At 35.5% G+C, this 25,703-nt stretch overlaps 1 protein-coding gene across 1 annotated transcript; it reads right to left on the reverse strand.

Moving 5' to 3' along the window:
• Nucleotides 1–9,551: 9,551 nt before the first annotated feature.
• On the reverse strand, nucleotides 9,552–19,813 carry LOC122041962. Its single transcript, XM_042601863.1, has 5 exons — nucleotides 19,185–19,813; nucleotides 18,940–19,075; nucleotides 16,461–16,617; nucleotides 10,058–10,207; nucleotides 9,552–9,723 (listed from the first exon to the last, which is right to left on the reverse strand). The coding sequence occupies exons 1-5, from the start codon at nucleotides 19,717–19,719 to the stop codon at nucleotides 9,718–9,720; spliced, it is 984 nt and encodes a 327-aa protein (XP_042457797.1). The 5' UTR covers nucleotides 19,720–19,813; the 3' UTR covers nucleotides 9,552–9,717.
• Between the last annotated feature and the right edge of the window lie 5,890 nt (nucleotides 19,814–25,703).

Here is a 25,703-nt window from a genome sequence, read left to right on the forward strand (position 1 = left end):
CCCATATCTCACATCAAATTGACTTGAATGTGGTTTGATACATCTTAGATGTGTGTGAGATATTAGGATCATGAGTTAGGATCAAGGTGCGTTGTCCTTGTACCTAGATGACCCTAATTCAAGAAATTAAGGATCATAGGGAAAGCTTGTGTACAAGTCATGTACATCTAGCCCTAAGATTATGGTCCTAAATTCAAATGGTTTTAAAAGCATTTTAAAATTGATTTGAAAAACCTTGATGAAGATTTCCTAGTGATAGCATTCATCATTGAACATTGTGATACAAAGTTGAGTTAAACTTGAACTATTTCAAAGTTTTTGAACTTTGTATCAAGATTGAAAAATGGAAGTTATTTTCATAGAAAACTATTTTTCCATGATAGTATATGTTATGAGGAATGTATCCTCAAAATTTCAGAATTTTTCGAATTTTCTGGAATTTTCTAGGAGTTTCTGAATTTCGGGAAGGAAATTTCAGAAATCTGCCTATCAGAGTCTGGATCGGTCCCCCAGACCGATCCAGGTAAGTCCTGATCGGTCTGTGGACCGATCCAGTGAAGCATGGATCGGTCTGCAGACCGATCCAGTAAGAACCAGAGAGCTTGGTGCGATCTGGTGAAGGCCTGATCGGTCTGGGGACCGATCAGAGCGTGCCAGTTTCTGATTTTCAGCTGTTGGTCTGAAATTTCAGCTGGAAGTTGGGTTTTGTGGATTTCTAAAGGTTTGGAACTCATAAAGACATTGTTGGTGCAATGGTCAAGGGGGAGTTAACCTTTAGGGGGAGTTTTACCTAATTGTCAAGGGGGAGTTGACTGTTGGGGGGAGTTTTTACTCCTTAAGACTTTTGAGGACTAGTGATATGGGATTATCACTAAGTTGATTGTTAAGTTTAGTATCAAGGGGGAAATTAAGAGTTTCAATGAAAGGTATAAGACTTTCATTAGGAAGAAACTCTTGACCTTGATACTCTCCTTTTTCTTTTTGATGTGTGTCAAAAAGGGGAGAGTGTTCATTGGAGAATTATTGGAGAACCCAAGTTAGGTTATCGGATTAACCTAAGCTAGGGGAAGAATGTCAAGGAATGTTCGAGGAAGAACATTGGAATTCTTTTTGATGTGTGTCAAAAAGGGGGAGAATTATTGGAGAACCCAAGTTAGGTTATCAGGTTAACCTAAGGGGAGAATGTCCAGAGAATGTTCAAGGAAAGAACATTGGACATTGGAAGATGGATGGAAAACTTAAGTTAGGTTATCGGGTTAACCTAACTTGATTATGGGTTTTGTCAAACATCAAAAAGGGGGAGATTGTTGGTGCAACCTTAGGTCAAGGTTGACCTGGTTGACCCGACTCAAGGTGACTTGACTCGAGTTGTATTTTGATGTTTGACTTGGGAAGATTGTTGGTGCAACCTTAGGTCAAGGTTGACCTGGTTGACCCGACTCGAGGTGACTTGACTCGAGTTGTATTTTGATGTTTGACTTGGGAAGATTGTCGGTGCAACCTTAGGTCAAGGTTGACCTAGTTGAGTTGCATGTTGATGTTTGACACTCGTGAGAGAGTTCTATTCTTGATATGAGACAAGAATAGATGTTTGGGAGGTTGTTGGTGCAACCGTAGGTCAAGGTTGACCTGGTTGATCTGATTCGGGAAAAGTCCAAGCAGGGAGCTTGGCACTGGAAAAGTCCAAGTATGGAGACTTGGCACTGGAAAAGTCCAAGCAGGGAGCTTGGCACGCGAAAAGTCCAAGTATGGAGACTTGGCACGGGAAAAGTCCAAGTATGGAGACTTGGCACGGAGAAGTCCTGGTGAGTGAAGCCAGGCAGTGGGAAAGTCCTAACTGGGAGGTTAGGCAGTTGGAAAGTCCTGGTGAGTGAAGCCAGGCAGTGGGAAAGTCCTAACTGGGATGTTAGGCAGTTGGAAAGTCCTGGTGAGTGAAGCCAGGCAGTGAGAAAGTCCTAACTGGGATGTTAGGCAGTGTGGAAATCCTGGTGAGTGAAGCCAGGTGAAAGTCCTGGTAAGTGAAGCCGGGCAAGGGAAAATCCAGATGGATCGAGGGTGATCGGACATCTGGTGATGGGAAGTCCAAGTAGGTCATAGGAGTGACCCGATACTTGGTACGGAGAGAAAAGTCTAAGTGGGTCAAAGGGATTGACCGGACACTTAGCGGGGAGTCCTAGCAGGTCAAGGGAGTGACCGGATGCTAGGCGCAATGTACCAACAGGTCAAGATTGACCGGATGTTGGTTTGGACTTGGTTTGGGCGAAAACCATGAGCTGGATCGATCTGGTGATCGATCCAGTGATACCGAGAATATTCTGATCGGTCTGGTGACCGATCAGTAACACATCAGTAGCATATTGTGGTACTGATCGGTCCGGTGACCGATCGGTCGATCGAAGCCGAACAGGATCGAGGCGCAAGAGGGGCTGATCGGTCCGGGACCGATCAGGCCTGATCGGTCCGACCGATCAGGAGGTTCCTGATCGGTCCATGGACCGATCAGGATGGAACAAGCGAAGCTTCTTTCCGATCGGTCCGATCGAGATGTTACTGATCGGTCCACGCATCGATCAGGTTCTAGCTGCGCGCGCTAGTTTCTTCGTTGTTTCGCTGTTTCTTCTTCGCAGGTATAAAGGGGTCGAGGGCTGCTGCTGTATACAACTCCTTCTTCCTTCTTTTCTCCCTTCTGCTGAAGATTTGTGGGCTGCGATAAGAGCTCTGTTGAGTTCTTCCGAAAGCTTCGCGTGAGCTTCCCCGACTGGAACAGCTGCTGCTGTTAGGGTTTCTTGAAGCTGCTGCTTCATCTGGACTCCAGTCGACGAGAAAGCAAGATTGGTAGAGTGCTTGTGTATTCTTATTGTATTTCTTGCTTATTCTTTGTACTTGTACTCCTGTTTGCTGTTGCAAATAAGTGTGACGAGGTTTCTCCACCCAGAAGGAGTTTTTATTAGCCGGTTTTCCGGGGACTCATCCACCGACGGATTGATTGGGTTCGTCCACCTTACGGACACGCCGAGGAGTAGGAGCATCATCTCCGAACCTCGTACATAGCTGTGTTAAGGTTTGATATTCTTCCTTTTGTTTCTAGTTTATTTTTCCGCTGTGCTAACGAATTGTAGGAAGAAACGAGCGATTTGGGGCGGCTATTCACACCCCCCTCTCTAGCCGAGTACGAAGGATCCTAACATATTTGACATAAAATACTCTAAGTCTAAGAGTGGATATGTATTCACTTTTAGAGTGCGATCATTTCTTGAAAATCTTCCAAGCAAATTGTTATAACTAGATGAGTTTGTAACTCTTGACAAATGTGGTGAAGAGGTTGAATGTCTATGGTAATTCTTAGAAGATATTCTGAGATGGCCAAAATTAGTGCTTCTAATTTACATATATTACAATAGTTTATCAGCAATTGGCTGGGCACAGAACTATCTATATAATGGTAAGTCTAAACATATATGTTGTAGACATAATACCATTAGACAATTACTCTTAACAGGAGTTATCACTATTGACTACATGAAGTCAAAGGATAACGTAGCAGATATGTTAACCAAGGGCTCAAACAGAGAATTAGTTGCAAGTTTATCTTGAGGGATGAGTTTGATGTTGATGTAAAGAAACCCTAACCTATGCAGACTGGAGATCCTAACGACTAGGTTCAAAGAGACAACTTAATTGAACTGACAAAGTGCTCATTGTGGGGGAACAACCCAATGAATCAATGAAGGATGAAGGTTGAGCACACGACTTCTAATGATTCAGTAGAGTAATGATGAATACTCTTAAGAGATCGCCTATGTGAGAAAGAAGTGGGGCCGCTTTGAAGAGAATTGAAGACACAATTCTTAGAGTTTTTCATAGAACCAGGTGTGTTCATGGCCAAGAACGAACACATTCATGAGAATTGAGTTGTATCAGGGAGAGTCATGGGTGAGATATGTCAATGCTTACACAGATGGCAGAACAGTTTAAGGACATCATGTCTACTGTCAACCAATATATAAATAGATCTTCACAAGGGAAATTTCAAAGGATAAAATCCACCTATTATATACTTGACTCAACTGCTGAATGGTATCACATACCCTGTTTTTCTTTCATGTGGGGGATATTGGAAATGTGAATGGAATAAAAAGGTAGAGAAGAAGAGACTCTATTGTGCATGAGTTTTTAGACTCACATTGGGAGTCTCTTGGCTTTATTGTTGATTTAAATTATGGCATATGCATGATGTGGACATATGCATGAGGAGAGGCTCTTTCTCACATGTGGATGCGCAAGGGGTGTCCAGAACCCAGATTTGTACTGAACCAAGTTGACTCATGTGCGAGCACGACCTGCACGAGTCGAATGTCGGAGGGATTGAGGCAAAATTTGCCCAAAAGAGTGAATAGGCATTTTACCACCTGAATTTCTTTTTGCTACCTGCTCAAGAGTGTAATAGAAACATTAATATAAAATTAATAGCAATTTTATAACGTCCTGACATTAATGATAACATTAAATTCATTAATGGTGATTTCATAATATTTCGGCATTAATGACGACATTAAATTCATTAATAATGATTTTGTAACATCTCGACATTAATAAATATATTAAACTCATTAATGACGATATTAAATCCAATATTAAATTATCATAATTTAGTTATTCATTATAGGCAAGGTGAGAGCTCCTGTATAAGGAGGTTGAATCTTAAATAAAGAGGAGAAAAGCGGAAGATAAGCGAAAGTGAAAGTGAGAGCAATAGCAAAAGAATTCCTCCACCATTGTTGCCCAATTCTTTTCTTTTAGTCGTGCATCCGCTCGGTTGAACTACTCGTGATAATACTCAGGTACATTCTCAGTTCACCACGAACAACCGGTGCTTGGTTGTGTGCGTGGTTTTGTCGTTGTATCCTGAGAAACAGACAACCCAAGAGAATTTCGAAGCACAGTCGGAGGTGGGGCGAATCTGTTTTAAGGAAACTACATTGAGCGTAGGCCTCAACATCTTTCTCAACGAATTTCTTTCTTGATTTGGTTGCACACTGCATCTACTCTAGGACTAGGACAACCGGAAGCTTGGCAGAACCAGTCCTGCTAACAGTATGAGATTACCCGCTCAGGTCATCACAATAGATAACTTAGAAATGCTTTTGTGTAATTTCTCCAGTAGATTGTCCAACACTTGGTGGAACGCACATGGAGCTCGTGGAGGATGGAACATAGAACTAGCTAAGGGCTAAGTGGATCTAACGAATGAGTAATCAAGAAGCAGATGGTCATGGTGGCGAAGTCAAACTATGGAAGACAAGGTCATGAGTGAATTGTGAGAGTTGAGAGATTGTAATCTTGGGCGAGGTTAGTTTCCAATTTAGGAGAAGACTTGATCATTAAGATAATAATAGTTGAGGCTCTAGTAGATTATATGGTGTTCCTAGTCAACTGATAAGCTGAGTCGACTAAAGAGACAACTCAGACTTGGTGGTCCATGAAAAGAAAACTTCTCTTTAAAATCTAATCGATTAACCAGTCAATTAATTGAGTTTAGTTAACTAATATTGAAATAACTGATGACACGATGAGAAAGCTAAGAGTAGTCTTTGATCTAACACTAAAGCTACAATGATACGATGGTAGGTCTAAAGGAGATCAGTTAATTGATGTGGAAGCTAGTTAACTGAGATAATTGTTGGTGGATTGAAGACTGGAGATCAGTCAATGGTATGTTTTTCTCCAATACAAAATCTGTGTAACCTGGTTAAGCATTAGCTAAAGTGAAAATTTATATTTGTAGATCAATCACTATTCCCCACCCCCTCCCCTAATCATTCAAACACTTAACCTACAGGTCCTACCAAATGAGGAAAACTTGGAAGACTCAGTGACAAGATCTCATGGTAAACTAGGAAGATTTGGAGGTGAGGCCTCTTGATATGTAACATTCTAAGCGATTTGTGAAAGTATATGAGTTACTTGTACTTTGAGTTGGGTAGACTTTAATTTAGTTGAGGACTCCATTAACCACAGTTTAATCGTAGTCAATGATTCTCCCGTGTATAAAAGAGGGTTGTCACAATAAAGTAAAATGCCCCTCGTAATTTATTTGTCAATAGTTTATCATAGGGCCAATGACATTGAGTCACTTAGGATGAATGATATCATCTTTTACTCCAATTATAATTAATGATTCAATCAATTGAAGGTGAATACAAGTCAACTAGAGTTTTTAATCAACTATATACTTAACTTAGATGTTTGACTTGTAAATAGAAAGTTTCTCCAATTAGATTTTGTTAAATATAAGTGAATGGAGAAGAAATGGAAGAGGAGAGAGGCTCCATTGTGAATGGGACTTTAGTACCACATTGAAAGTTTCAAGGCATTTTTGTTGGTTTATATTGATTCACATACATTGAGGATGTAAACAAACACATGAGGAGAGATTTTCTTTCACGCGTGGGTGCGCAGGGGGGGGTGAAAATCTAAGGCCTTGATTGCACTGAACCAAGTTTACTCGTGTGCGAGTGAGACCTGCACACATGAAGTTGGACCGGACGGGGCAAAAATTTACCCAAGTAGAACAATTAACATTTTACCACGTAGATCTTTTCTTCCTCATCTCTTGCTTGGCGGAGTGCCACTGGTAGCATTCGAGTATTACTCAGCTTGCCGTTTACGGTCGGTCGTTATATCCTGAGAAACAAACGAGTCTAAACCTCGAAGCACAGCCAACTCTCGCAGGCCTCGATCATATAGAGAAAATGATAAATATTTAACTTTTGCCTGCTTCAATTTTTAAATTTTGTTATTGAAAAGTAATAAATTAAAAAGCACCCCATTAGATCCTTTTTAACTTATCAACCAAAAAGAGATTGTCTCCTATATTTTTCTATCAAATTTGTTCTACTCAACATGATGCATCTTCACATACAATAGTCTAGTCATCCAAAGAATCTAATACACATCTAAACAAAATAATCATATAACAATTTTGATCAAAATTATTATATATATATATATTATTTGGATTAGTTTTAATCAAATTGAAATAATTTTAACTAATATTTGATCAATTTTGATTGGGGCGGAATTAAGATATTGACTTAATGTATGTAAAAATATAATATAATTAATAAAGTAAAAAATATATAAAATCTTATAATCATCAAGCACCACGAATTAATTACCTTACAATTGTTTTTTAAAATATTCATATTTTAAAACCTTTGTAAAAAATTTTATTTTAATTATTAAAAATATATTTTTCCTACATTCATTACTCATTCAATTGTGCAATCTTACTTTCACAATTCTTCTCATGACAGAAAACACACTTTCTATAATTACAGTCGATAGAATTAATGTCAATATCAAAAGTTTTAAAACCAACAAATAACACATATCATATATATAAATTTCAAATTAATCATCAAGTTCGAAGAGATCAAAATATTTTGAGAAAACTTATAGATAAAACTCAACTAATTGCACTAATTTATTCTTTAAAAAGTCAAAAATGAATTTTATGGACACAAAGAAATAACTTCATACATGTCTTTAAGAAACAATCCTTTTAACTCTTGAAGTTGTATATCAATAACACTATTGAATAAATTAACATGATAATATTACAAATTTAACACTTCTAATGGATTGCAATTATCCATTTTAAGAACATCACTATAATGTTATTGACAAAAATAATAAACTTTTTTTAAAAAAGAATATCAACTACCATCTCTCATATTTTGGAATTAGTGTTTACATATACTAGATTCATTGCATTAATAATATCCTTATCTTTATATTGTAATGTCGTTGATAATTCACTCAAAATCCTAAGACATGTTTTATCATGTATAGATGAAATGCAAAATCAAATAAAATTATTAACTTCAATAAATTAAATGTCTCAAATTTTTATCAGAAGAATTGAAATTATTTCAAGCATATCACTAATATCAGAGAACATAAAAATTAAGTTGATCAAAGAATTATAATATGACATCTAACATATATCCCTAGTACTTTGAAAAATAATTTCTTGATTAAATCCCCAACTACTTGAAATTTCATTTCTCTCCAATGCCTCAACAATAAAGTTTGAAGATTTCTCTGGAAGATCAGAACATTTATAGGATGATTCAACAATATTTATTACATCACCAACAACATGATTTTTTTTTTTTAAAAAAAGTAACCATATCTACCAGAGCTAATTAAAGTTGATAGGCAAAATAATATATGTAAAATACACAAGTTCTCCTTTAAAATGAGTACTTTTAAACTATTAAATTTATTATACATATTACTTCATCAAAATCTAATCCCCTTTAAAATGAGTACTTTTAAACTATTAAATTTATTATACTTATTACTTCATCAAAATCCAATCCCCTCAACTTAGACATGCTCAAACTATATTAAAAAAAAAATAAATTATCAATGATAACTTTAAGTGAAAATACTATAATATTGATAACATTTTCAATTCTGATAAAACACTCATTTAGATGATCACTATAATCCACATAACATAAAATAACTTGTTATGTAAATAACTAACATTAAATCTTTTATTAACTCATTATAAAATTCATCAACTAAAATAAAAAATAATGAATCATCAATATTTCTAATAATAATATTAATCGTTTTAGTTGCACAAGTACTTATTATATTCTTTTTAAAAATATTTATCAATATCACATCATTAATCTCTTTAATCTCTTTATTATGAACACCTAAAAACATTAATTGAATAAGAAAATTACTTGGATTAAGAAAACTTTCAATTTTATCATGACTCCAAAATAAATTCTCCTATCACAACAAAATCTTGATACAATCAATTGAAGCATTGAGATAGATATGGTAATCATTCCACATTTTCTTTGACAAAAAAATATACAACATAAGAAACAGAATTAACCAATGGAAAACGGTGTCTAAACACTAGGAAAAAATTGTCATTATAACATCTGATGCTTCAACTTTGGCTGGAGAGTCCTAAAATTTTACTTGTTTCTCTCCTGTTTCTTGGTCGGATGATTCAAGCGAGCTTTGTTTGAATAAACCAAATTATCAAGTTTGCACTTCGCATCAAGGTCTTGGTCGACCAACTAAATCCTTAAGAGGCCAAAAGACGATAACCCCTTGACTTTTGGTGAGTGGATTGGTTCCCTCGTCAAGAGGACAAGGCAGACATCATAGGCATTGACAAAAGGTTAAGGCTGTCATGAGAAACATCCCATACCTCTCCAAAAGCACAACCCACGCGAGTGGAATCCAACATGCATTTACAGACAAACTGGATAATTAGGTGCAAATATAGAGAGAGCTCCTTGGAATACATCCAATACCGTAGGGACAGCAGCGGGCCTTAGCAGACAATGAGTGAGTGGCCCAAGGGTGGGCAGCCTTAGAATAAACACAATGCCAGCCTTCTTTTGGGTAAAATGATACTTTTTTCTATCAATCCTACGTAGTCTCAGTTCTCATCGTGATACCATCTTTCTCTCATTATTCACTATATCTAGAGCAAATGATTGCTCAATAGATATGCAAAAGCCATTCAAATGATAATAATAATAATTGTTCTCTTGACGGCAAATAAGGATGATTAAGGTTTAAGATCAAAAGCAATCTACTAGTGAATCTAAAGAAGATAACATTGCCACTTCTGCGTCTTGAGTTCAGTCTGGCTTCGAGTTCCAAGCGTTTGGTTTATTCCTGCACATTCAGAGAAAAGGTTCATAAGGGAAATCCATCAAAAAACACTTAAAGATAAATAGGCAAAACTAGAATGATATCAGGGTGTAATTTATGATGAATGAAAGGGGCAATCATTTCAAACCTAAGGTATGCATCCGAAAGCTCTTTCACCCCAAAAGTATCATATATCATTGTCTTGCAACATAAAATGACAACTAATACACTCAATGCCAAACTAATACACTCGATAACAAAATATAGCAGCATTTCATTGCTATGTTTCTATGCAACTATTACAAATGCTAAAAGATATATGGCAAACTAGGAAATGGCAATGGAGAAGGCAATATACCCTGAATCTTTTACGACGTGAACCAATGTCTGTTGTAGCCTGTATACTGATTTGCATATCCTGCCTATGATTTCTGGAAGTCTGCTGTACATTAAAATAACCATCTTGGTCCCAGGAAATCTCATAGTCTACCTTAAGTCGTGACCCTTCCTACAAAATATGTGAAATATTCAAAATCGAGAGAATTGAATGAAATGTGTAAAAACCATATTCTAAAAACAATGTTTGAGGGAATTCTGAGCAATGAATATCAATAGATATCAGATTCAAATTATATTAAACTCAGCTATTGTTACAACACTTCTTCCATTGATGTGATTCAACCTCCCACCTTTACCTCAGAAACTGTCTGTCACAATCCTACATTGTCATAATGCTCGCATAACGGTCATCTGTCATCACATAATGCCTGCATTATTATTGTCCTCTCACTCTCATTTGCCATAACATCCTCATTCACATCGTCTACCTTTAATGTGCAACAACAAGGAGAACACAAGCCTGCCCATAGCCTCATCTTGCAATGACCACCTGATGCTACAAAACCTTACAACAAACACTGGTGGTTCACATCTTGCCAAGGCCTGCATTGCGACCCTCTGCTCTATCTGATCATTCAATCCTACTTAAGTTCCACAGTTGGCCATTTTTCAAATTGGAGCAACAAACCTGCATTTTTTAAATTGCCCCAACAAACATGCAAATTTAAAATTAGTCCTTATTTTCCAGATTTATCTGCTTTGAGGAAAACCATCATCCCCATCATTGAGAGTTGAGACACCTGCAGCATAATAGGCTCAGAAAGCCTAGTAACCACATTCCTCATTTGAAAATCATTTCTATTATATGTATATATATAATTTACTAGTGCTACAAATTTTATAAATTTCATTCCTTTCAACTCTTAGCCTGACATTTCAAACTCTACTATCAAAGATATAGTAGATGTGAGATTCTAGAAACCAGATGTAAAGGCTTAGAAAATGAGCTAAAAACCCTAAGAACTCAAGTGGATCTGAAAGATTAAAGAACAAGGTGATATGGATAAAGATTTTTTTTTTTTTTTGAATTACTAGATTATCCAAAGGGCATGCATCCACGCATTTCAAATAATTGCCATTAATCCTCAATCCATACCTAGAGGTGAGAATGACTATTTTCTTGAATACAATTACAGACATAGGGATAAGCAAGATAAAAGAGACATCAATATCCATGTTAAGGTAGATGCTCCTAGCTTTGACAATAAGATAGAACCAAATGTATTTTTCAACACAAAATACAGGCAAGATGATTAAAATAAAGAAGAGTGTCAGATGTTCTTTGTGATAGTAAGATACCTCTAAAACGTAAAGGAAAGTTCTATAAGCAGTTAGACCTGTTATGTTATATGGAGCTCAACACGAGCAAAGGATGAGAGTCATAGAGACGAGGATCTTAAGGTGAATATGAGAATATACGAGGATGAACAAATAAAAAATAAGAATATTAGAAAGAATATTGAGATTGTGTCTATTAAGGGTAAAAGATGATAAGGACATATACTTAGATACCTAATAAATGATGCGAAACTAAGACATATACGCATATTAAACAAGAGGAAGATAAAAAAAAAAAGACTTAATTAGCAACAATAAAATTGGATAAAATTTATTTAAATATAGATGATGATATAGTAGGGAATAAATCCCAATAGCATAACCCCATTTAGTGGGATAAAACTTGGTTGTTGTCATTGTTGTTGCATAAGATTGCTACTTATAACCCCAATTTGTCAAAATAAAACTCACTAGAGTTGCTAAGAAATTTTTATAAAATGTATTGGTTAATCAACAACACATGGATTGAACTAATTACAATATAGAATTAAATGAGGAAGATTAACTGAAAATATGTGCCAAGGAATCAATTCTATAATAAATGAAATAATTTAAAATAGTTATCCCTAAGTGTAATGAAACACTTAAGTAAGTTTGAAGAACTCCACATGTGTAGTGAGGCTAGAGAAGACCCAAGAGTTGTCCTTATTCACTTCATTGATGGAATAAGGCAAAAAAAAATACAGAGAGAACTCTTAGGTTATTTTTTCTAATTCATTAAAGAAGCCTACCATAAATCCATAGAACTTGAGAAGATCATCAACGCCTCCACATTCAAACGTATTCCTTTCACAAGAATCATATCATCCTATAAAATATCTTAATTCGGAAAACTATTAAGTCAACCCATCAAGAAACTATCATCCGATAGGCAGAGCCAACCCACAAAACAAGAGAATGTTAAAGAGATCTAACCAAATTGAACCAAAACCTATAATATTACAAATGTCACGGAGGCATCACATAGCATTGAAATACCCACATAGAGTCATATCTATAAAATCCTAGCACCACCTTGATCATGAAGGGATTAGGGATGATGACATTGAACTCAAAAATGAAAACTTTAAAGATAAAAGGGGCGAGGGAAAATCTATTGGAAGGGGTGAAAGAGAAACTACAAGACTTCATATATTGCCTTATCTTATTCATGCCCACGATGGGTAACACATGAAAATACACTAGTATTTTCATACTTATGCAAGTGTGGAGATAGAAATGCAAAATAATTATTATAGATTGTGGGAGTTGCATGAATGTAATTTGCAAGCAAGCTTTTTATAGAATTCAACTCACACTGAAACCTCACTTGAACCCAAATTTCATTCTCAATCACGCAAAGATATCTAGTCCTTATTGAGATGAACCTGTACACTGATAAAATTTAGTGCAACATCATTCCCATGTACATTGCTCATATCATCCTCAATAGGCCCTACCTTTACAACCTCTTCATAACTCACTACAAGAGATAAATCACTTATGTCTTTAAATATAATGAGAAAAATATCAAGTTGTTACAACCTAACCATCGTAAGACCATCCCCTAAGGTTAGGAAGAGCATAAATGACTATCAAGACATAACTCCAACTCCTGGAGAGTGACTTACGGAGTTACCTTTACACAGAATAGCATGCAATATACCTCTTTCCAAATCATAACTAACAATCCTCCCACACTATCATATAAAGCCCTCAGGGCCACCGAATTATATAGACAAATTGAAGAACTTCTAGAGAGAGATTTTATCGGAGAAACGTCAAATATTATGTTGTCTCTGCATTTCTGATATCGAAGGATGTCTCTTGAAGAATTATATTGCCAATTGTGTTATCAACAAAATCATTATCATGTATAGATTTCCTATAGACTTGACAACATACTCGACTATAGTCAGAGGTTGACCTAGAGGATAGATACCATTATATTCAGATATGGGACTAGTGACAATCACCTTTAAAAGACAAGATGGACTATATGATTGATGGTCATGCCCTTTGGGCTTTCATATGCTCCAAACATAATCATGAGGGAAATAAAGACGGTAATGAATCAAGCCCTAAACTTCTCCAAGTTGACAAATAGCTTCTTGGTCTCAAGGGTTTCAAGGACTAGACAAATGTGTGCTAGGTGGGTGTCATGCACTTTGCTATAGATTAGGATGTCGTGAAACTTCCTTGAGTTTATAACATTGTATAAATATTTTGTTAGCAACTTTAATACCATTGTGTTATACAAATGTTTGATTAGAAATTTTAGTACCATTGGCCATAAATTGCTTTAAAAATGGGAGTTTCATTGGACAAAGTTTGCCTCTTAGACTTTCCAAAAAAACAAAAAAAGGACTAACGCCTGTCCTACACTCAAAGCCTTTAGTAACCAGTTGAGGTAGCTTATGACGTGTTTGCAGAAGGAATTTGAGATACTATAAGCTAGGAAGGTCACATGACAACATTATTCCAAGTATGATAAGGAGGCTTACGCTATTATCCAAGTTCTAAAGTATTGACAACACTACTCATTACTGAAAGAATTCATATTGCACCCTAATCATATGGCACTTAGCTACATTCAATCACAAACAAAATTAAGCATCGAACATGCTAGATAAGTTGAGTTCCTCAAAGTGTACACTTTTATCCTAAAACAACAATTAGGTAAGGATAGCAAACCTATCAACACATTAACCCAATATAGGATAGGAACCATGAAAATAAGATTTGAACGCTAAAAGGGTGAGTAACCTACATGCCCTAACTATAGAATAATTTTTCAAAACATTTAAGATGAAAATCATCATAATTTGGTTAACTTTATAATTAAAGATGATTACTTATACAAAAGCACAAATCTATGTATTCCCATACATCACTTAGAGTCTTCTTAATATAGAAGCTACACACAAGAGCTCTTGTAGGATACTTGAGAAGGACAAAATAATAGCCCTTATTTTAGATAGATTATGTTAGTCATCTTTAAGATGAGAAATAGTTAAGATCATAGCATAGTGTTGCACATGTTAAATAAAAAAATCAACCAAGCAAAACATAAATCTCTATACACCCCTATCAATCCCTGCAACAAGGCCAATGACACATCTAAGATAGCTAAGTTGTTTTATAAGGAGCTTGTTAGATTTGCATGGAATACCCACATTGATTGTCTCAAATAGGTATGTCAAGTTTCTTAATTGTTTTTAGAAGTGCTTATGAAAACTATCTAGGAGTACTCATATTTCCATCCGCATTACATCCATAGACTCAAGACCAAATTGAGGCAGTTAATGGTAGTTTAGAATATCTACTAAGTGTCTCATAGAAAAAAACTAGGAATTTTGGATTTTATTTTACCCATTATTGATCTTTCTTATAATACTTCTATAAAACATTCTACTAGAGGTAAAAGTTTATTCAATATTGTCTATAGGTCTACATCTTGTCACCTAGTCAATTTGGTTTCATTATTAGTTGTTCCCTTACCTATCACCTTTTTGCATGAGTTAAGAGATTTTCTATGTGTAGTCAATATATCCATGAGAAGAAAATTTCCACTAAGTAATAAACTTTATAAAATTTATATGTAACCACATTGTCAATCGAAGAAGTCTATATTGCAGGAGGATCCAAGCTTTGGGTTGAACACAGGATTTTTAATATATCAAATTGAAGTTCATTTAGAGATCTACAATTGGTTAAAGCCTTTTTGAGGCTCCAAATAATTTTTGTCATTATTTTAGGGTTATTTTTGACTTTTGCATTGTTAAGATTTTGAGACTATTTAAACCTTTGTTTAGTTAATTTTAGGGCATTATCTTTTGTTTTGAATCAATTTTATTAGGTTAAACCTAGAGACAGTGTCTCTGCGTTTGACAATTTCTTGTCTTCTCTGAAATTCTTCTGTAAAAGTCAATCTCCAAAAAAAAACACTAGTCTGCCCAACGTTAAGAAGCTACTTAAAACACAGTACAAAATTTTATATCTACTCTACTAGTCATTTTTGCATGGTGAGAAAAATAAACCATAATCCTTATAGTTTTAACTTATGAATTAAAGAATCAAATATTTTATTGAGACACATTTAAGTCTTTTTTGTTTGTTGATTTGTCCATAGGTTGTACTCCTAGCACTTCAACTTAGTTAATTAATATGATTGAGAGTGTCATCTATACGCAAACAATGCTAGCTCCCAATGGAAACACTAGAAGAAACTACATTGGAAAAGTCACATAGATACAGAGATAGATATAGAAGATGTATGGATCACAAAACAAGAACTACAATGCATGCAACTTGGCTTATTTGTTGAGATTGAAAAATCCAACATCAGAATCATCTTCTACAAATGTAGCTTGATCGTACACTCTGCACCTATGCAAGGCATCATAAGCCTTAACAGAACATTCTGCAACAGTGCTCCCCTAGTTGATCACTCCTCTACTTGACAAACTTGAGTTCTTAATGGGGGGAATGATATAATTACAGTTTTTTAAAAAACTTGTTTAAATTTACTTAGAAGATTTAAAAGATTGTTAGTTTATTTGGGAGTTTGCTAAAGTTGTTGGTAACTAAATTATATTTTTGCGATGAACTGGTTTCATTGTTGGCTTATAAAATGGGTTAGGATCTTTGCATTGAGTAGTCCTTCAATTAATGATATGTTCCCCTTTTTGATCAGTTGAATTGTGCTTGGGGTTAAATCAGTTCCTAGTTTGTGTTTCATTTGAAAGAAGGAAAGAGAGAAAATTTAGTAGAGAATTCTTTCACCAGCCATGCGTTCTTCCTAGTATTTCTTGGGTGGAAACACTGTCCTGGAGAAGCTCCATGTTTTCCAGAATGATTGCCAGGGGAATTAAATGTGGAATAAGCCACGTTTCTTTTTTAAGATTAGGGAAAACAAAGCCACATATAGACCATATAACAGGTGCTGTCAATCACACTGACATACAAATAAAAATATCAAACCACTACTAACAGCTAAATACTGCAGAATGCCATTTATGGTATAAAGCAGTGTAAATTCTTACCTTCTGCATTGATCGTCCACATAACACCTTCATTGCATTATAGAAGTCATCGTAATTTTCAAACTGAACCCAGACTTTGCAGTTAAGTCCTGAAATAATTTCATTGGTTTCTTCTGTTTTGTTACCCAGATTATTGTCCCCAGAAACATTAAGATTCCTAATTGATGGAAGCAAACAGTGTTAAAGAAATATTAGACACAGAGGTAACTGATAACTGAAATGTTGAAAATCACATAATGGATGAACCCTAAGATTCTGAAATAAAAAAATGGGTTTTTAATGTGAGACAAAATATTTTCAAAGGTTATTGATGAGGTATATACATGCTCACTATCAAACAGGATCTAAAGTTCCTAGCTATAGTTTCTTTTAAAATACAAGCTTATGGTCAACTTTAGTGTAGATAGCAATTCTGATGGAAAATATGAAGAAATAATAATTGATCTACCTAAAATAAGTGAACTCTTTCAGTGTGTGCTTGTATTTTTAAACTCACAAAACCAAAGTAAGATAAGAGACATATTATTTAGTACAATTTTTCATAAGTACATTTTTATAAACTTCCTAATTAGGTTAGAGACAAATGAAGGATTCACATATCATTTTTATTTACATAAAAAAACTAATGGTAGAAACCTAGACAATTTTGTGCAGTGTTTTAGATAAGAAAAATGATCAACTAATTGCATTGATGCAATGAAAGGAGATGCATTATGTGGTTATTGTCACAAGATCTCCTAGGATCCTGGCAAATTCGAATGTGTGTGTGTGTGTGTGAAGTTCCCATCCTTTTACATCAGTAGAAAATGGATTCATTAATATATTAAAGAAAAATCTTTTTGGTGTATGTTATTTATAGACAATATATGCTTATTATGAGAATGTACCTAAACTAACAGTTGGACTATGAACAAAAAATTAGAAATCAAAGGTTCTAAGTTAAAGAGAATGAAGAACTATACAAAAAATAGTTTTAGAACCAAGAAAAGTACCGAGGAAATAGTTAAGATGGTTGATCTTGCTCATAGTGAGCATTCAAAAATCTTCAATTTATAATTCAATAAGAAGATGATATTGATGAAGACATCATTAATAGGATAAAAATGCGTATTTGAAATGGAGAGAAGCTTTTGTAGTCTCAAATATCCATCATGTGTGCTTAAGAGTAAAAGTTAAACTTTATAAGGCTAGTATACCAATTTAAACATTATGGGTTAAAGTGTTAGGTTGTTAGGAAACAACATTTACAGAAAAAAAATGTAGAAAAGATGAGATTGTTATGTAAAGTTACCATAATTAAATAAAGCAAACAAATACTTACCAAAGAGCATTTAGCTGTAACTCTAATTGATAATACAAAGAAAAAAAATGGTTAGGATGGTATGAATAAGCTCAAAGGAGAGCCATAGATTTTATAGTTAAATAATAAATCAATTGGAGTGGAAGCCCTATGTAGTAGAGAAAGACCAAAGAAACATCAATTAATATTAGATAAAAAATAATGTAATTTATATAAATATTGTTTAAGGATATAATTTTATATAAAGCTCAATAAAGGAATGATTCATGTTATTGACATAAATAGCTAGGACTAGGGCAGTAAACAAGCCGAGCCGAGCCAAGTTTTGGAGTGTTCAAACTTGTTTGATAAGGTAACCAAACCGAGCCGAGCCGAGCTTAAAATGAACCAAGCTTTTGAAATGAGTGTTCAAGCTTGGCTTGGTTTATTTTTTATAGCTTGTTTGAAACTTGGCTTGAGCTTGGTTCGTTTAGATGTTATCAAGCTCTCAATTCAAGCTTGGTTTGAGCTTGGTTCATTTAGATGTTATCAAACCCTCAATTCAAGATTGTTTGATTGTTTAAAATTTTTAGTTGTTTGATTGGTTATTGAACTTAATAATTTAAATTTATTTATTTTATTTTATTTTATTTTATTTTATTTTATTATTTATTTAGCATATTGAAAAGAGTTTTATTAATGAATATGATTCGTAAACGTTGTTCACAAACATTGTTCACGAATATCAACGAGCTGAACACATATGTGTTCAAGCTTGTTTATTTAGCTTAACGAGATATTCAAGTTTGTTTGTTTAATTAATCTTATGTATATTGAACGAATATAAACAAGCTCTTACCAAGTTGAACACCAAGCTTGTTCACGAACGCTTGGTTCATTTACAGCCCTAGTTAGGACTAACATGGTTTAACGATGGTGGTAATGAATTGTCTTAGTAAGGTATATCTAGACACTTCTATTGAAATCCAAATAGAGGTTGGAATTTTAGTGCATCGAGGTCTTGGAGCATGTTACCTTTAAACAATGCTCACCAACACAGGATAACTAGAGTGCTCAATTTGAAGCACTTATCTGTTGAGTTTGTATTTTAAATGTTTTAACTGCTGACAGAGTATATAAAGCAATAACCATTGTCCAGATATAATCAGCCAACTCCATTACGATGATAGAAAAATGTACCTTATCTTTCCCAACGAGGAAAAAATGGTATGTGTGACCAGCATTGAGGCCTTCGATGATACTCTTGGCTCAGCCAACCATCTGGAAGGAACACCCCGTATTATAATTGTGTCTGGCCTCCTAGTAAATCCCCTTCCTGCAAATGAAACATGGAAGACATGATTATCATTATCCCCAAGCAATGTCAAAAGGAAACTAGTAGTAAAAAATCTATTGTTCTAAGATTAGAGATAGAACATAATTACGGGAATCGAGAAATTTAGAAGCATAACAGTCCTCCCACAACTTCTTAAGTTGCTCAAAATCATCCGCAGGCGGGATCTCAACGCTCATTTTGAACTTGACGCCCTCCAAGTTCAAATCGATCCCAGCAAGCCGGTCGACGAAGGAGCTCCGCCAATCCAAGAAAATCTTCCTGCGCGCCCGCTCGTCCTCTTCCCGCCCTTGTTCGTTTTTGACTTTGAGGAACCCTAAGTCACGGACATAGAGGGTACCTGTCGCCACAGGTTCGTCACGCTTGCGTTTATGAAGATCAGGGCGACGATGGAGGAGGAGGTCTTCATCGGGAATGGAGAGGGAGAGGGGGTTAGAGCGTAGGAAGTGGAGAAGAGCGACCTTGAGCTTCCACTCGTCAATGGGCTTGACGGCGGGATCGGAACGGAAGAAGGTGAGCAGAAGCTTGACGCGCGGAGCGAGAGCTAGGCCGCTGCCGATTTCCAGGGTTTCGGTCGGCCCGAGAGAGTTCAAGGAGCGGCGCCGGGCGGCGGCGGAGGTGGCCATCGCTTTTAGTTCCCACTACTACTCCAGTCGGTATAAATTGGGGGAAATCTGGAGTTCTCTTGGAATTTTCACGGCGATCGTGTTTATAATGTAATAGGTTTCCAAAAATAGCCCGCCCAGACTCGTTTAGCCTCCCGATTTACTCGCCAAATAACGGACCTTTATAATCTGATGATGAAGTTGAATCGCTGGCTAAAATATCGGCGTTTCATCACGGTTTTTAGATTTTTTTTTTTTAAAAAAGCATATTTTAATTATCGAATCTATTTTCTAAAATATTCTTACAGTCTTTTAATTCTAAATTAAAATAAAAAAAAATTATTTAAATTGAACCAAACTAAATTAAATCAAATCAATTTTTTAAAAAATAAGTTTTTAATTTTTTTCTCTTATAAGTATCTATTAACAAAAAAAATGGAAAAATAAAAAAATATATATTTTCTTTTATATTTTTTAAAAATATTTTTTATTAAGATTTAAAAATTTAAAAAAAGGATAAATTTAAAAGATCATTATGGATTTAATGATATATTTTTTTTAAAAAAAATAAACTTTTTAGAGTCATGAAATCTTTTAATGAAATAATTAAGTTGTTATTTATTTTTTTAATTTGGTTCGATCGATTCTTTTAAATAAAAAAACTAATTAAGATTGAAATAGATGGAAGAAGTATTTTAAAAATTAAATGCGTGTTTATATAAAAATATAATGTCCTTTTTAAAAAATTTAAAAGATCTTTATTTTATTTTATTTATTTATTTTGAAGAGCCACTTAAAACACCAGTAACAACCCAGTCAGAAAAAAGAACTTATTCTTCTTACCAGTGATATTTCTCTCTTTCTTCATTGCATCAATGACATGTTCCAAGCAAACACAATTCACTCGGTGAGTTCTAAAATGTTACTTTCTTTTTCCATGTAAATTTTCAACATGTCAAGTTAGTGAAAATGAATCTAGGTATATTCTCTGCAACTTGATTTTTTTTTTTTTCCTATCCTCCATTTTTTGCTTTTTAAGGTACTTGAGAAGTGTTGATTAATTTTTTTTTAAAAAATATGCATTATTATTCTATTAATGATTTCTCTTTCCAAATTGAAGACTTCTAAAGTGCTTTGTGGCCATAACTGATTGGGCATTATATCGTTGCACTTTTAATATTACTCTGAGTTTGTTCATACTTTTGTTTTAGATTTAAAGTTCTTTATAACAAATATTTGATAACTCTAAAGAATTCAAAATCTAAAATAACATTGCTTAGTCTTGTTAGAGCAAGATATTTATGTTTGTTAAAGAGTTATGTTTTGCTTAAGTATTTAGGTTGCTTCAATGTGGGCATTAGAGATCAATGTGTGTCAATATGTGTTGGCAATGGAATACCTCGAATAGTTATTGGCAGTTGATGAAATTCCTGTAAATCAAAGTTGATCAAATGCTTGGGATAAAATTCTAACAAGTCAAGGTTCATTTGATATTTGACAAATGAAAGTCTAGATATTAAAACTGACTAGATGCTCAATAAAGGAAATCTTAATGGCAAGGTCTCTTAACAAGTAAAAGTTCTAATAGGTTAAGGTTAGCTAAATGCAAGGTAGATAAGGAAGTCTTGGAGATAAAGCCCCTTAGCGATGGAAGTCTAGAAAGCAAGGCCTCTTGGTAAGATGAGAAAGTTCTGAAGGCAAAACCTTTTAGCAAGCGAAAATCCTTGTAGATCAAGCTAACTAAATACCAAAAAAATAAGAAGGTTCATATGTTAAGCCTTTTAGCAAGACGAGAAAGTCCAGAAGAAAGATATCTTGGCAAGGGAGGTCCAAGAGGCATGCCATCTTGGCATGAAAGGCTAAGTGAGATAAGACTTTATGAGCGATCTATATTTTTTATTTTGAGTTGACCTTAGCTTACATGAGAACTCAACCTTAGAATTGGTTATAAAGTTAGTCGATGATCTTGTTGCTTTGTGGATCAATCAGCTAGGCAATGAACTGTAGGATTGAATAACGCATGTCGTTTTTTTTTAAATTTATTCTTTTTTTCAAACTAGAGTAAATACACAGTGGGAATTCAAACACGAAAAAAGATTCAGTTTATTTTTACTTGGCATAGCCTCTGGCTGCTAGTCTAAGGCTCACGATCGTTAATCGCTCTCGATTCGACAATCCACTAATAATCTCTTTTTTTTTTTAACAATAATTCAGAGGCAACGATTCACCTCTTACACAAGATTGAAAGTGCTAACAAGTTTACCGCTACGTAGATTCAAAAACACGAAGAATGCAACTTAAAGAGGATACTGACAAAGTAGATTGTAGTAGCACTTCATGGTCGGAGTAGCACAGTGATGTTGCATCAGAGTATCTGAGCGAAACAAGAGCAAGAGGATGTATGAAAGTTGATGTTGAAGCGTCTAGTCTAGCCTACTTTTATAGGCTTGGATCAGTCACCCAATAAGCCTGATTGGTAGTCCGATCCCCTCAATAATTGAATCCAGATTAGATCTATCGGGCGATCAATGTATAGGTTTGGTCTCTCGAACCTGTATTTTGCCACTCTCTTGTCGTTGTGTCAGCACCTCGACGTCAATCCTCTACCATGTCAACTTCACAGCCCTTATCCTTGACTGCACCTCGTGCCATGTCAGCCATTCGATTATTATCTCATGCCACATAAGCAAGACGATCCTTATCCTGTGCAACGTCAGCCATTCGAGACTCATCCTTCTCCACATTGGATGTCACACCAACACACAAGACATCTCAGCTACCACGGCACACACAGTGCCATCTCAATTTCTGATTGATTAAACCTTATCATTCGGTTGCTTAGATTGTTCAGTTGACTGGTTTACTCATTTGGCCGCCTGAATCCTACAAGACAAAGTTAGGATAAGATACTACATAAAGTATTTAAGATAATCACTTAACTATCCGATCTCAACTTCAGAATCCGAGTAGGATCTGTAGTTGGATCGTCTGATACGAACCCCACCAACAAATGTGATGGAACCTGAAACAAAGGTGGATAGAACCCCAAGAACTAAACGACAAGAGTGTGAGCCTTGACCCGTAACCAAGAATTGACACGAACCAAGCCTACGAAGGAAAGAAACGCCACACCTAGGGGTGATAAGTTTCGATGGGTTGAACGCCACGAGAGTAGACTCGATAAGTTCAGCAAGTTCTTTCAAGAACTAAGAGAGCACACAATCTCACCAAAAAACTAAGTTGCTTCATACTAAGATGTCTCTCCCTTATATAATGGAAGTGAATAAGGGAAAAATACAAGATAAGTACATGCACAATTAGAGTCCCAATGTTGCATGCCTCATGCAAGCTATCTAGAAACCCAAAACAAAATAAATGCATGCACAATTAGAGTCCCACGTTGCATGCTTCATTAAACAATCTAAAATACTTAAGTCTTCATGCATGAACGAATTCCCATGCTTTGCATGCTTATTAGCGTTCTTCCGTTAAGCGCGGCCAGTCATGGATGGTTATGCCCGATTACGTGGATTAGGTCACAACTAGCACTTGCAATTATCTTGGTTTCTCCTTACTCATAGTCTTCCCAATGTTTTTTGATTAGCCCATTTAGTGCTTCCTTGAAACGCTTTGCCCGTAGTCTTGTAATTGGGCCTTCTGGAAGTGATAACTGATCTCTCCTATCTTCAGCCCTTGGGCATACATCATTCTCCCCTTCTTGAAAAGGATTTATCCTCAAATCATCACCTGCATCAAACGGGGATAAGTCAGCAACATTAAAAGTAGAATGTACGTCATACTCACCTGGTAGTTCAAGTTTGTAGGCATTATCATTGATGCGCTCTAATGCTTGAAATGGGCCATCCCCTCGAGGTAGAAGTTTAGAACGACGTTTGTCCGGAAATCGCTCCTTTCGGAGGTGCAACCAAACCCATTCTCCTGGTTCAAACACAATTTTCTTGCGCCCCTTGTTAGCTTGTTGCATGTATTGCTGAATTCTTTTCTCAATATGCAGTCGTGCTTGTTCATGAATCTTCTTTATGAATTCGGCCTTCTGCTTACCATCTAAGTTTATATGCTCACTTACAGCTAAAGGAATCAAATCTAATGGTGACAAGGGATTGAAACCATAAACAATTTCAAATGGAGAAAATTTAGTCGCAGAATGTATGCTCCTATTGTAAGCAAATTCAACATGAGGTAGACAATCTTCCCATATTCTCAAATTCTTGTTAATGACCGCACGAAGTAAAAAGGACAAGGTTCGATTGACCACTTCAGTTTGCCTATCAGTTTGGGGGTGACAAGTAGTAGAGAACAACAATTTAGTTCCTAATTTCCCCCACAAAGTCTTCCAAAAATAACTCAAAAATTTTGCATCTCTATCAGAGACAATGGTCCTAGGCATGCCATGCAACCTAATAACCTCTTTAAAGAACAATTCAGCTATATGCGATGCATCATTGGTTTTATGACATAGAATGAAATGCGCCATTTTAGAGAATCTGTCTACCACAACAAAAATTGAATCTCTCCCTCTCTTGGTCCGGGGTAATCCCAAAACAAAGTCCATTGAGATATTAGTCCAAGGTTCACTAGGTATAGGCAAAGGAGTATACAAGCCATGGGGTTTCAATTTAGATTTTGCTTGTTTGCAAGTGATACACTTCTCACAAATTCTTTCCACGTCGCGTTTCATATAAGGCCAAAAGAAATGATCCTGTAAAACCCCTAAAGTCTTAGTAACGCCAAAATAACCCATCAATCCACCACCATGGGTTTCCCTAGTGAATAATTCACGTAACGAACACATAGGCACACACAATCTATTTTCACGAAATAAAAAACATCATGCCTATAGAACTTACCAAATGCAACCTTATCGCATGCTTTGAACACCTCAGAAAAATCAGTATCATTAGTATATAAATCCTTGATATATTCAAATCCAAGTAACTTCGTATCTAAAGTGGACAGTAAAGCATACTTTCGAGATAGTGCATCAGCAACTACGTTCTCCTTTCCTTGCTTGTATTTGATCATATAAGGAAATGTCTCAATGAATTCTACCCATTTAGCACGGCGTCGGTTTAACTTATGTTGGCTCTTCAAATGCTTTAGAGATTGATGATCTGTGTGAATCACGAATTCTTTTGGCCATAGATAATGTTGCTATGTCTCTAATGCTCTCACCAATGCATACATTTCCTTGTCATATGTGGGATAGTTGAGAGTGGCTCCACTCAACTTCTCACTGAAATAAGCAATGGGTCTCATTTTCTGCATAAGCACAGCACCTATACCAACACCAGAAGCATCACATTCGATTTCAAAGGTTTTAGAAAAATCTGGTAGGATTAGTAAAGGAGCAGAACTTAGCTTTTCTTTCAAAGTGTTGAAGGCCCTCTCTTGCTCCTCTCCCCACTTGAATGACTCATTTTTCTTGATGACTTTAGTAAGAGGAGCTGCAATATTGCTAAAATCACAAACAAACCGTCGATAGAAGCTGGCCAAACCATGGAAACTCCTCACTTGGCTAATTGTTGTCGGTGTTGGCCACTCTTGGATTGCTTTCACCTTTTCCTCATCCATCTCAATGCCTTTAGTACTAACAACAAAACCAAGAAACACGACTTTCTCCATACAAAAGGAGCATTTAACGAGGTTAGCAAAAAGCTTTTCTTCTTTTAGCACACTCAAAACTAACCTTAAATGTGTAACATGCTCTTCTAAGCTTCTACTATAAATCAAAATATCATCAAAATACACAACTACAAATTTTCCTAAGAAAGCACGCAAAATATGGTTCATCAAACGCATAAAAGTGCTAGGAGCATTAGTTAAGCCAAAAGGCATTATTAACCATTCATATAAGCCATGTTTGGTTTTAAAACCAGTTTTCCATTCATCACCTTCCTTCATCCTAATTTGATGATATCCACTCCTAAGATCAATTTTTGTGAACACACAAGAACCATGTAATTCATCAAGTATATCATCAATCC

The sequence above is a fragment of the Zingiber officinale genome, chromosome 2A (genome assembly GCF_018446385.1).
Source record: "Zingiber officinale cultivar Zhangliang chromosome 2A, Zo_v1.1, whole genome shotgun sequence".
NCBI lineage: Eukaryota > Viridiplantae > Streptophyta > Magnoliopsida > Zingiberales > Zingiberaceae > Zingiber > Zingiber officinale.

Excerpts from the sequence above, each read along its gene's own strand:
- LOC122041962 (XM_042601863.1), bottom strand. The coding sequence starts at position 19,719 with ATGGCCACCTCCGCCGCCGCCCGGCGCCGCTCCTTGAACTCTCTCGGG. Across the intron at positions 16,618-18,939 it reads TCCTCGTTGGGAAAGATAAG|GAATCTTAATGTTTCTGGGG; the intron begins GTACATTTTTCT and ends TCCATCAATTAG. Across the intron at positions 10,208-16,460 it reads GTGGACGATCAATGCAGAAG|GAAGGGTCACGACTTAAGGT; the intron begins GTAAGAATTTAC and ends CATATTTTGTAG.